General features: G+C 41.1%; 1 protein-coding gene across 1 annotated transcript; it reads right to left on the bottom strand.

Moving 5' to 3' along the window:
• Positions 1-466: 466 nt before the first annotated feature.
• On the bottom strand, positions 467-11151 carry prmt7 (protein arginine methyltransferase 7). The gene is given in 19 exon segments (XM_022768530.1): positions 467-1872; positions 2278-2374; positions 2747-2907; positions 4443-4517; positions 4634-4795; positions 5167-5253; positions 5362-5409; positions 5512-5595; positions 5680-5818; positions 7196-7274; positions 7277-7322; positions 7402-7526; positions 7529-7581; positions 7684-7913; positions 8238-8350; positions 8508-8616; positions 9712-9861; positions 10277-10313; positions 11021-11151. Coding segments are annotated over 19 exon segments (2079 nt in total). The 5' UTR covers positions 11146-11151; the 3' UTR covers positions 467-1713.
• Between the last annotated feature and the right edge of the window lie 2627 nt (positions 11152-13778).

Genomic DNA, 13778 nt, shown 5'->3' with positions numbered 1-13778 from the left:
AGTTTCAACACAAACTATTAAAACCTTCACCAAGTAGGATTTATTGCAGGCCTGCTGTACGAGGCTTAGTTTTAGCTAGGTGATCCCAATAAACTACCTACAGTATCTCAAATGAAACTGATTGGTTCTCAGTGAGAACATTCGATATCTAATGTTTGAGGAGCCTGGCAGTGATGTCGGTGCCCTGCTAGTCCCTGCAGTCTGTGGCTGCGGTTGAAAAGTCAAAATAATCTCCTTCTCTAACCACTTTTCTTCGACCTCGACAGAAAACGTCATGAGGTCAAAGATGTGAAGGAGAATTCATAAGGACTTGAAGAATCAGACTGCACTTACACTAGGATTTTTTTTTTAACAAACTTTATTTATAACACGGATAACAAATCATCCTTTCCTAAGCACAAAAACAAAGCAAACAGGATTGAAATGTTGAAATAAGATAACATGGAAAAAAAATACAAATAGAGAAAGTTGAGCCATTAAAATAATTCAACAGATATAAGGAACTGAGCAAGAGGTCAGAATAAATTATATTCAGACAAAAGTACAGGTTTCTGACATAGGTGCTTTTGACATTTTTATTTAAGTAGAAAAAATCCATATTTAGCCATTATTTTCAGTGCTTTACACAATGGGAGAGGACTTGGTGAAACATTTCTGTATAGACTGGAGAGTTTTGTTATGATGATGTTGTAAACTAGAAATTCAATCTGATTGTTCTTCATAACGATTCCTACCTGGATTTAAAGCGAATAAATCTATATTCATGGATTTGGGCTTCATCCGATCAGACGAGGATTTCCATCAGTTTTAGATCATGTCAGAAACATTAAACAGATACATTACGTGGGTCTGCTGTGGTGAAACTACAGTGATGCATCGTTTTAAATGTTGCCTCAGCAAGGAATTGTGGGACGGCATATTCTCCTTTCCTCTCATAAAGGAAGCTCCAGTGTTTCCTATGCTAAAGGAGATAAGATAGGAAGCACTGAAGCTCCTTTCCTCTGCGAACTGGACCAGCTCTGATCATGGCTGCCACTTCCAGGTCATTTCACTCAGTAAGGAACCTTTCTAAAAAAAAAAGACTTTGCGACCGCAGCCTGTGTAAAGAAGTAAACCACCTTCCTTCATGGAAACTTTACAGCACTAAGGATACGAGACACAGCAAACCAGTATAAAACTTTATTCAACCTGTCTACAAGACTTTTGCTAGACCAGTGTCCTGGTAAATCATCAGTCATCTCGTACACAAACTGCAGTTCTCCCATTCTCTTCCTGTAATGACTCTAATGTGTTACTTAAACACATCCTTTATCCTTAAATGTAGTAAACTGACTGACTGAAAACACATCAGCCAGTCGGTGTTATCCACCTTTGATGTGATGGATCCAGCTGTTTAATTACTGTAAAACTGATATACTTCACAAGTTGTTTATAGGAAGCCCTTCATATGAATTATTTATTTACATGAATTATATTTATGCTCATGTTAATATAATCATAAATAACATTCATCCTCCACAGTCTAACAACACTAAACTGCTCAGTTTTAGGGATTTTGTCAAATTTGTCAAATCTTGTATTAATATCATAAAGGCAAATGCCACACAATGCTGACTGAAGCCCAGGTGTTGAATATGCACTCAAAATGCAAACAGTGATATTAAGTAAAAAGCAGTGTTCAGAGTTCGTTCTTCAGTTAGTGGTTGCTCCACATCACTGAGACTCAATGCTGAAGTCCATCTTAATGTCTCCTGAGCTGGGTTCAAAGGTGAAGCTGTAAGACACTGCGGCTCTGCCATCACCTGAGCTCTCCCATGGCGACCTGAAGAAATACACTCCCTGCTTCCTGTGCCGACTCCACTCACAGTCACCCTGCAGGAGAAGGCAGGACAAGCAGTCATCAATTCTATTCTCATCATCATCATCATCTATTGTCACCAAACTTCATTCTGAAAATCTTCTGTAGCCTCTGGCTGCTCTTCACAAGCTTTTTTCTCTCATACACAATTGATGCATTTGAGCTAAACTGAGCCAAAACACTTTTTGTGTTCTTGAGATATTGTGTTCATGAGGCCAAAACCATGTTTTGTGAGGAACTAAAGTAAAATGACCAGTGACAAGAACAAACATGCTCAGATTTAAAATATAAAGCCAGATAATATACATCACCCACCTTGTATTAGACAGTGAGACCGTTAATTAGCCAAAACAAAATAAGTAAGAAAAGCTCAGTGTACAAAGATGTTTAATTTGTTCAGGAGACAAAGGCTGTGTTACCTGCTCACTGATTGGACCAATCAGACCCGCACTGACAGTGATGTCATTGGTTAGGTGGTATTCCATCCACAACGCAACACCATGGCAACAACCAATCCTGAAACAGACATGTAAACAGACTGTTAAGGACTCAGCACAGAGAGCGTGAAGGGAAAAGTTTCATACAAAAGCTCCTCCTGTGCTGCAGCCATCTGTTCCTGTGGAGGCTCTGCTCATGTCTGCAGGACCAAACACACAGCGAGGAGGCGGCGGCTGCTGCTGCTGCTGCTGCTGCTGCTGCTGCTGCTGCTGCTGCTGCTGCTGCTGCTGCTGCTCAGTCTCAACCAACTTTTCAACCAAAGTTGAAGTGAAAAGGGTTTGGTTTCAAAAAGCAAGAAATATTCAAATTCATACAACAGACACAGATCACTTAATAAACTTCTATTCAAAAAGCATCCATTATAGTTACATTTATAGAAAGAGACTGTACCTCATGAAGGGCAGTAAGCCCAGACTGCTGATTGGCTGTTGAGGGACACACTGAGTGAAGTCAAAGGTCATGATGGCTGTGGACTGGGTCAGAGCACGGCACGGGTACTCCCACAGAGGGTGGGGCTCTGCCTCCCGGGACTCACGGAAATCCAGAGATTGCTGGAGGGCCAGATGAGGAGAGTTCAGTTTAAAAGCATTATTTTTAAACAAACAGACCCTCTTAACTTCAACTACATATCACAAACCTGTCTGTGCTCTCCTTTACCTGCTGAATAGAGGCATCAGTCCAGAATGAGTTTGCCTTCCATTCATTGTATTATGGTTGATTTTCACCTGTCACCACTCATCACGCTATTACTGTAGCATCCAGCCATATTTAGAGATATGTTGGCATCAGTATTTGTCTCATTCTCTACACTTCATCCAATAAAGTCAAATAAAAAGAATTCATTTTCTAAATAAACCACTACAAGACCAAACAAGATGATGAAACTTCACCCACATACTAAATCATTCAGACTTTTTGTCCCTTTGTAAAGCTCCAGTGTTAAGGAGAGTTGCTCTGTTGAAACACTGATGGGGTGAAAGAAAAAGGACTGCACAAAATGTATCATTCATCATGGAGACAAACAAAGGACCATGGTTGACCACTCTCTAATATTAACCACTTACACTTATCCAGTGAACACTCTAATAGAAGCCATGTATGGAGAGAAAGTCACCTTACAATTATGACAGAGGGAGAGGGTCTCCTCAGAACATCTGGAGCATGATGTTTCCACTGTCATCAGTTATTTCAACACACACAGATACAGAGCTTGTTCCAAAAGCACACAAATAAATGTTAAAACAAAGACTGAACAATAAACAAATGATTTGTACTTGTTTTACTTTGACACCAGACAGACATGTACATTTTGAACTAAAATACAGAAAAAAAATGAATGGAGGGGTCCATCTTCTGTCATGTGTTTTCCATGTAACACATTTCTTCTCCATGATCAAAGTGTCAGACAAGTACAAGGCTTAGGTATCCAAACTTTAACATCTCGATACAGTCCAGTCCGAATACTGCCATATACAATATTATAAAGCTGCCGTTTTTATATTGTAATTATATTATTGTATTTTATGTTTCAGGTATAAGCGATGTTGCCACTAAAAAGCAGTTCAAAGTTTTATTTGTCACATGCCAAGGTTCAATGTGCAGTGAACAAAGCAGTGAAATGAGGTTGGACTTAGCAGCAGAAATAGACTGCAAAACTGAAAAAACTAGAATCTCCAGCTCCTGGTTGGTTCCTCCATCAACCAGTTAAGGAGCAAGACATGGAAAGATATTTCCTGTCTAGGGAATACGGTCAGGCTCTCCTTCCTGAGTTTGTATCCAAATTTGAATCAGTTCATCTTTGAGTCCAGGTGAATGTTTTTGCTAAATTTGAAGAAAATCCCTCAAGGTGTTACTGAGATAAGGTTCACAAGGCCAAATTTATGTTTTGTGAGGTCACTGTGACCTTTGACCTTTGACCACCAAAACCTAATCAGTTCATCAAAATGTTTTCATATGGCGGGAAATATCTCAATATTCCATATTATCGAATATCAGCCCAACACTAACAAGTACCAGTGAAGCACACCTCAGTGGATGTAAAAAATTTCCAGCTAAAAAAAATAAATGAATTACAGAAAAATATTACCTGGACCATTTCATCCATGGGTGTGACGTCAAAGCCCTCACATGTTCCACATGGTGCTCTTATCCTCCACAGATCCTGACAAACATGGTAGAAACAACAGTCATTCAACAGGGACTTATCTATAGTGGATGTTCTCTTGTGAGGTTATTAGAAAACATGTATATGTATGAGAACATTCTCATCAGTCTCACCTGGAACTCCACAGCCACCATGTGAAGTGTGGCAGAGCAGGGCAGGATGGCGGCGCTGGGCCGCAGGAGGCCTGCCAGGGCGGTCCGACAGTACCAGAAGAACAGGGAGTGCCAAGGTAAGAGGCTGGTGCTGAAGTAAGGTTCACCCATCAGGACTGAGATCTGGCCGAGAGATTTCCTGTCTATTAGTTTTTGCCTCGATAACCATGATCTCTGTCTTGTCACTATTTAACTGTAAAACATTTTGGGACATCTTGTTATCAGTATCCTCGGTGCATTCTAATAGTGCGTTAATAGGGTTCAGATCATTTGTGGGACAGGGAAATATATAACTGCATGTCATCAGCATAGTTATGATAGGACACATTATGTTTTTGAATAAGTTTAAAGACGTGTTGTTTCACATTGTGAATCTCTAACATACCGATTAGTGCAGCTTTAAAGCCACTGTGTTCAGGTCATGGAGTTTCATCTAACGCCAGACACACTGGCAGACAGCAATGGACAGCACTATAGGCTTGTTCTAAAAGTACCTGTTCTCCTAAGTCATTACTGGTGAGCTGGTCAGGCCTCATCTCCAGCAGCTCGACTCCTCCTTTCATCATGTTGGCTTCCAACACCTGTAGAGAAAAATGAGTAGTATCAGCTCTTCTCCTGCCTCTGGAGGTCGTGTTCTAATGTTGAGAAACAGGACAGGTGAGGTAGCGCTTTAAATAGTTGTCATTTACCTGCTCAATAACCTGTTTGGACATTCTGGAGTTTTCCAAACCGAAGACCTGAGCAGAGGCCGAGTGAATAAAAAGACAAGTCATTAAGCGAGTCTGAGTGTGGTGATTTGTAAAGCTACACTATGTGCTCACATGATCATAGCACAGTACCTTCTTGGCTCCGAGCATACGAGCAAACACAGGGAGCAGACTTCCATCACTGACGCTGAGACACACACTGTCTTCTCTCAGCACCTGAAGGTAACACAGCAGGTAATGAGAGAACAATCATATCCATTCATTCAGTAACAAACAGTGTGGGTTCTGGTCTTGACTTACACTGCGCAGAGCACTGACGTAGCTCTCTGTTCGCTGTCTGTCGTTGAGTTCACCGAAACGAGGCCGAGTCCAAACCAGGTGAGCCTGGCAGGTGCAGCATGGCCGAGACGGAGGAGCTGTAGTCTGTGAGTCCTGCTGGCTGCAACATGAACACACAGACAGTCTGTTAGCTGAGGGACAGACAGGGTCTCTCATCTGTTGTCACATTCATGACTATAGTTAGCTTTGGAGTCTGGTCAAGCCCAGACTCTGTCTATTGCAGGGGTCTCCAACAGGTGGCTCGTGAGCTACCAGTAGCTCACCCCCTGTTGTAGAGTCGCTCACCCAAAGGGTCTGAGAGTACAGTCTGTACAGACCATGGATGTGTAGTTCAAACTCTAAGCAACTCACCTTCACTCAGTAAATCTGTTCTAAATACAACTAAATCAAACACACAGACAGCCCCCCCCCCCCTCAACACCACATCATCATGTGTCAGCTGTCACTCAAATGAGTTACTGTCAGGTTTGTTTACATCAGATCAGCTGTAGGCGACATGCAGTGATGGAAACAGATATAAACCAAACTTCTCCAACAAACAGAAATATGTTGCCATGGATACAGTGAGTTTAACTGTGGGCTTCAACTTGAGCTCCATTTTTTAAATTTTTTTTGTCCCATGTTTGAAATGAATCACTGATGAACAACTATCACTGATCACTGACTGAGGAGCTTCTTCTTCTCTGGTTTCTAATCAGATTTATGGAGCTTTATTTATAGTGGTGTTCTCATGTCTGTCTGTTCAGGTCTGATGTCTGAGTCATAGCTGTTGATTTTTACATGTTTTTTGATGTTGATATCTGATGACTTGTTAAATGGTCTTATTGATCTGATCTGTTTTGGAGATCAGTTTGAGTGTTTTGATACATGTGAATAACTGTGACCAGATGCTTTTATCTCGTCAAAGTAGCTCTCAGAGTAAAAAAGGTTGGAGACACCTGCTGAAGAAGTTGTCAAACTAGATGAGGAAAGCAAATTCATTTCGACATGCTATCAGAAAATAATGGTGACACAGTGGTCTTCTGCCATGACATACAACACAGGACAAAGAGCTCATTTTCACCCCTGATATCTCACCTCTGTCAGTTCATGTCATTACCAGGCTGATATCATGTAGTCTGATCCAGCACTATATTGGAAGCTTCAGCTATCTGTTAACCTCTTCTGAATCAGCTGTTTTTAATCTGTTAATGAGCCACTTATTGGATAACTGCAGAAATTTAAATGACGGCTAACAGATCTGTAATCACTTCAGTATTTTGATGGCTGTAGTAACTCGTCTGCCACGGCAGATTGTGTGATACCACTGAAAGCTTAAGAACAGTTACTAAATGGACCTTGTGGTGAGACTGATGCTCTTGTTCCAGAGAGTGGCTGCTGAGTATTATGTTGCTGTTACACTATTGAGTGATGCAGGACGCACAGACTCGTACAGTACTTACACACATACACTATGTTGTCTCCGAGCCGTTTTTACCTGTGACATCGCAGGCTGTACCACAGACTGTAGTCGTCATGGCAGACCGTCAGACTGAGCTCCTCTCCTTCTGTCACCTGCTCTCCACAGGCAGGAAGTACACACTCTGCATCCAGTGGTCCCTCCACTACAACACACCGCAGCATTAACGAGGGGGCGACTGCAGCCTGAATCAGAGCATCATGACATTGTGTCTTATAACTCACCGGACCCATCTTTGGTTGTGGGTATGTCCAGCTAGGAGCCATGGTGCACACAATGCTTCCACTGGGATCCATATCCAGGTCCCACCAGGACAGGACCACCTGGGCTCGACCGCTGGACTGAGCACAAACTGGGAGGAGTGGGACTGGAAGGCACTGCTTACTGGCTTACTGAAATCCACTCTGAAGGGAAAGATGGAGTGCAGAGGGGGGGGGGGAGCAGGGTGTGAAAACATGTTGAGAGAAAACCATCTGAAGAACATCTTCATCTTTAACACTTCACACCTGAACATGGTGCAGAGAGGACCCAGCGGGGTGAAGCTGTTTGGAGACACCTGGCTCAGCTGAATGTCACACACCGAATGAGCTCTCGGCACAGCGACCCACAGGCAGGCGGCGGAACCAGACAGGCGCCCCTCCACCTCCAGCTGCAGCTGAGCCCAGCTCCACAGCAGCTCCGATTCCACCAGCTGAGCGTAGACGGTGGCCCGATGAGGAACCGCCTCACAGCCATCCTGCGGGTGGAGGGACAGGAGCAGTTAGAACACAGTAGATGGATTTCACTTCTAGCCTTAATGCAAACATAGAAAAAGATATAACTGTAACTAGAATTACTGCTTCACGTTTTATGCCTCCACCAACACTTTTGTGTTCGAGATATGGCGTTCACAAACCACGAATCATGTTTTGTTAGGTTCACACTGACTTTGACCGTCTTGACCATCCGAAATCAAATCATTTCATCCTTGAGTTCAAGTGAACATTTGCCCCAAATTTGAAGAAGTTCTGTCAAGGTTGGTTACACACACACATGCATACGTACACACACAAACACACACCTGGACCAGGTTTTGATGAGCATGTTCATAGCTGGGCAGGGCTCCTTCACCTATCAGTTCTGTATCAAACAGTTCTGTTATCAGGACGTTGGCCTTCATCTGCATATCTCCATCTGTAGTAAATCACAAGTGCAACACATCTCAACCCAAGACAAAATACAATATGTGCAAATCCCCATCACACAAATATCAACTACAGAGACACAACAACATGACAATAATAATATGGAGCAGGTACGTGTGTGTGTGTGTGTGTTGTTTCTCTCTGACCTGGCCCCACAGTGACATCGGTAGAGTGTTTGTTAATAATCTTGATCTTGTCAGAGAAGCCGTTCTTCTCCACGATGCGCTGTGCTGCTTCAGCCATGGGCTTAAAAACCTGCAGACACAAAGCAAACAGAGAAACCTGAAGCCGCAGGTTGTTTTGTTTGTTTCGTATCAAGGTAAAAGTAAATACATACAGTTGGGTTGTAAGTAGTAGCAGCAGTGATCTTTCACATTTTATACAGGTGAATTGTTAAATGAATCAACAAACTATTAAAATGTTAATCTGTCGCTGCTCCTGTCCATGCCACAGTCAAAAGTTCAATGATTTTAACATGCATACTGTTTTCTTTTACTTAATTTTTGAACTGTACAAGTGTTGACCTGTCACAGATTAAACCTACAGGTAAAAGTGGGGTTTTGGATGTGAGTAGCACCCAGATCTAGACAAGCAGTTATCATGCACATCTGTGTTTACAGTGGACAAGAGCAAAGATCCTTTATAACAAAAGATGATGCATTACAAGCAGCGCCAATGGTAAGAAATGCTGTACACTTCTTGTCTCCTAAGTGGGCGTGGTCATGATTGCTTGTTCACGTCAAAACACAACAACACAACACTAGATACAGTTTGAACACCTGATGTTTTTATCTGTTTGCTTCTATCTGATCAACCCAGTGCAAGATCATATCAGTCTCATACTCTGTTGTCCCTCCAAAAACAGTAACAACCATAGTATTATAAAGCAAAGAAACAAGTTATATTTCAGTTTTAACTTTTAATCCATGGTTTCAACATATAGATCCCTCTAAACTTCTGTGGTTGGAAAGTGTCGGCAGCTCTCCTGCAGTCTGTCTGTCTCTAATAAAGTTCACTTTCTCCTGATCTGTCTGAAAAACGACATTTTAATGTCACAATGTTCTGAAGAGCTTTGGCTTGTGAGAAATGGATCTGGTATTTATTTTGGTGACTCAAGAATCACAATATGTGATCAGGTTGACGTCTCTCATTGGAGTGAACAGACTCAGACCTGCTGCTGGTCTCCTACAGGGGAGGGAGGGGGAGAAACCCACAAGACTCAGATACAGGAAATGATTGTAAGCGTCTCCTTCCTCATCTGTCACTGAGAGTATCCAACACATGAGGGGAACCTATTGGCCCTGCTAATGTACAGTATCCATTAAGTACATATAAGAGGATTGTCTGTACCTCCACAGCATAGCAGAAGTCAGCACCAGCAGTAACGGCCATCATGGACAGAAGGCCTGTTCCTGTCCCAATGTCCAGGATGACGACCTTCTCACCACGAGCCTTTACTCTGGCCACAGCCGCCCGGATCCCCTGGTAGTACTTCTCGTTCTGGAAGTGAGAGAGGACATGTGTGAGGACAGCTGTGTTATGGGAATGCTCTGGTGGTGAACTATTTGTTCATATTTCATTTTAAAAAAAGTGCTGCTGAGACAGATACTAGTGAACAGGTTAACAATGTGACATTTATCTATTCATTGTTATAGGAAGTGTGCAGCCCTGTGTTCTCACCTATAAAGTTTCTGATTTTATAAAGCTTCCTCACACCTCAGTCAAAAAGCATTGGACAAATTTAATCATGTGTGGACTTTTGATGGCCACTAAGAACTTAGAGAAATACTTGTAGAGGAAGCTGTAATGCAGCTGTCACATAAACATCCAAACCAAGGACAGGGTGTAGCAACCTTAGTACTGTAATAATATAAATACTCCTATCAGGCTGTTCGTCATGTTCTCTCACACTCACCCTGTCATGATCATGCAGCATATCAGCATAACAGGACCTGGAAGACAAACACACTCATCTCAGGCTTGATTAACAGAATGTGTTGGTGTTTGTTCATGAAACTGCCATGTAAGAAAATGACAAAACATCAAACTCAAGTCTGGGCTCCTGAATCCTTGTGTCCTTTGTTGAATTGTTGCCACCAAATCAAGCCAATCAAGTCAACACTATTATTGTCATTCATCCACATACAAAATATCTGGCTGAACAACATGTCGATCCTCACGGACCAAAGTGCAGAAAACAACATAACACACACCATACTGTAGACAGAGAACAGAACTACAAAGGCGAGTGTGTTGCATATAACTACTAGTCCTTAATGTGCGGTGTGTACACCCGAATGTAAACACAGCACAAAGTAGCCGTGAGTGACATAACAAATAATAAATACTAAGCAGATTATAAACAGCAGAAGCAGAATAAAAACAGTGGTTAGCAACGTAGTTATCTCAAGTAAGTAATTATGGAATATAAATACAATATATGATATATAATAATGCATTGTCAATGTAGTCACGGTAAAAAAAAAAAAAAGTATTACAATATAGAGGAGGGTAATAGTATATATTATCAGTATGTATTATAGTGAAATATAATAGTAAAATAGTACATATAATAATAGTATAATAATAGTATAATAATGTGTGCAGTTTCTCTCCATGCTGCTGCGGTGGCGCCGGTGTAACAGCGGCTCACTGCTACCTGGCTATCTCCTGGTGGTAGTCGTACTCCTCGCTCTCCTCCACCCACTCTAAAGCTCCAGTGGTCGGGTTGGCTCTTCCGCAGAAGGTCTTCATCTCTGCCACAACTACTGCAACACTCCACATAAAATAGTGTTTTTTGCCGAAATATTCTTCACAAGTCTAAAGAAACTCTGGTTTACTGAAAAAGCATTGCCCCAACGGAAGCTGCCATCTTTTCCCGTGACGTCTCGGGTCATGTGACTGTGTTTTCGTCTTTGTGTTCTTCTTCTTCTTCTTCTCCTTTGGGGTTTTACGGTAGTTGGTATTGGATAACTGCCTCCCTCTGGTTTTAATCGTCCACTACAATCTTGTAATTAGTCTTTCAAAAACCTAAATATCCATTGTCTCCCTCCACCATCTTTAATCCTGGCCTCCACCTACCCTGGTCTCTGTAGTCCTGTAACCATTGCTCTTCTTTCCTCTTCATATTTCCTGCATGAAATCAGGACGTGTTCCTCTGTCTCTTTTTCCTGACACTGATTACAATGACCAGTCGGATGTTTTCCTATGATAAAAATTGTACTGTTCAAGTTGCTGTGACCAGTTCACCAGACGATACAGACGCATCTGCTACTGCTGAAGACAGTTTGTTTGAGCATTCAAAGCAGTTTTATGAACAAACAAGTGAAGACTCAGACGGATTATATTTATATATGGATTTTAAATCTAACTAAAGTGTGTCAGTGGTGTACAATAATTCATTTAGTTTAGGAGTGGCAATGATTTGGGGCTGGTGATGGATGGGTAGAAGGAGGTTTTATTGAAAAAGAATATCGTCCTTTATTTATTAAAAAAACGGTACAAATGAACGTGAACTAGTTCACTTTCATCTGTATGAACTGAACTGTGAACTAATTCTTTTTACATGTGAACTGGCACAACACTGATCCACATGAACACGATGTAGTTCCTCTGACATTGAATTAGTAAACAGTAGTTCATATACTTGGTCTCACAAAAACACTACGGAAGTGTTTTCAGGGGACACTAAAAAGTGATGAGGTGGTTCACCTGGTAGAGCTCTACCATGCAGGTTTACTTTAACTGCAGTGGCCTGGGTTTCGAGTTAAACCTATGGCCCTTTGCTGCATGTCTTCCCTTCTCTCTCACTTAAAACCACATTCTGTTCCTCATATTTACATTTGATTTATCCCTTATTGTGTTTCTTAACTATATGTTCTACATTCCTTCCTGTCCTTCACAAAGCCCCATCATCTGCAAACAGAGGGTGTCACATCTGATGGCATACTTTCAAATCATAACTGAGAATAATGTAACACTCCCCTGGGATCTGCTACTTTCTACAATGATTTTCTAATCTTAACCTAAAGACTCTGTTCAACTAAAAAAATACGTAATCCAACTGAAGCTGTTTCCCACAATGTAACTCCATCAACAGCCCTCTTCTCCATATCATATGGCTTTTTCACATCAAACATTGGAGCATTAGTTTACCAATATGTGATGTTAAAGCAGTGGGTCTGTAGTGTACTGGCTTATTGGGATCTTTCCCAGACTTCCTGCTTGGAATTATAACTGCTTCCTTCCTGCTCACAGGGAATCACCCATCCATCCAAACTTTACTGAATAATGACAACATCTCATTTAACCTTCCTTCACATAGGTGTTTAATCATTATAAAACATATTGTTTCCCTTTCCCTGTGCACTCTTTCCTGTTTTGGCTAATGCCCTCTTCAACTCTCCAACAGTAAATGCAGTATCCAATTCACTCGCTTTCCCTCCTCAATCAGATTAATGGAGCTGTGTACAGCAACAAAGGTATTTACCATGAGTTCAGCCTTTTTCTTTAGAAGTTATGGCCACTTCATCTCCAGTGCTCAGATCAGTGTAGTTCCCCTCTGCTAGTATCACCACCAATTTTCTTTATCATTCCTCAACTTCTCCTGTCTGAGCGGCGTTCCCAGTTGACTCACAGAACAATATGTCCTCTTCGCCTGTCTTATTGTTTTCCTAATCAATTCCTAACCTGCTTGGGTTGGCTGGTGCTGAACCAGATTCTGAAAATGATGGGATCTTTTGACTAGTAGCAGTTTAAACTAGTAGCAGTTTAAAGTTTTACTGATTGCACTTCCCATCTCACCATGCTACTATTTCTTTCCTTGTCCTGTCTGCGCTTTTACGAAAAGAACTTACTGCAGCTATTATACCCTGCCTTATTTTACAGTTAATCGTTTCTACACTTAAAAAGACCAAGTTAACTTTAGTTGCCATTTTTAAGTTGGAACTTCACAAAATGAAGTAAACACATGTACATTTTAAATAAACTTAGTAAGGGGATATAAAGTCAACGTAACTTAAAACTAATAGTTCTAATTACTTATTTTTTTTAAGGCAATCAGTAGCTTTTTTTTTTTAAAGTAAGATCAACTTACAATCTGATTTTGATTTTTTTTTTTTTTTTTAAATCACATTCACCCAGAAAATTTTCCCAATATGCTTTTTCAAAAATCCATTTTGAACCTAACCTATCCAGCTGCCTCCTCACCACACAATGCTTCCTCTGGTTCCCCCTTTGGCTTTTTAAAGGGGAATAAAGTAAATAGTACCCAGTTAACTTTTCATTATAACAGCAATGTTATAAAATGTTAAAATATATCTCTACATTGTTGACGTTCTGTTGATCCAAAAATCTGAAAAGGAAAATCACTAAAACACAATTTAAAAAAAATATCTAAATTAGATTCCTGTTAGAAT

Source organism: Seriola dumerili, unplaced genomic scaffold (assembly GCF_002260705.1).
Source record: "Seriola dumerili isolate Sdu_G_001 unplaced genomic scaffold, Sdu_1.0 BDQW01001690.1, whole genome shotgun sequence".
NCBI classification, from domain to species: domain Eukaryota; kingdom Metazoa; phylum Chordata; class Actinopteri; order Carangiformes; family Carangidae; genus Seriola; species Seriola dumerili.
This window is presented reverse-complemented; position numbering and strand designations above follow the sequence as displayed.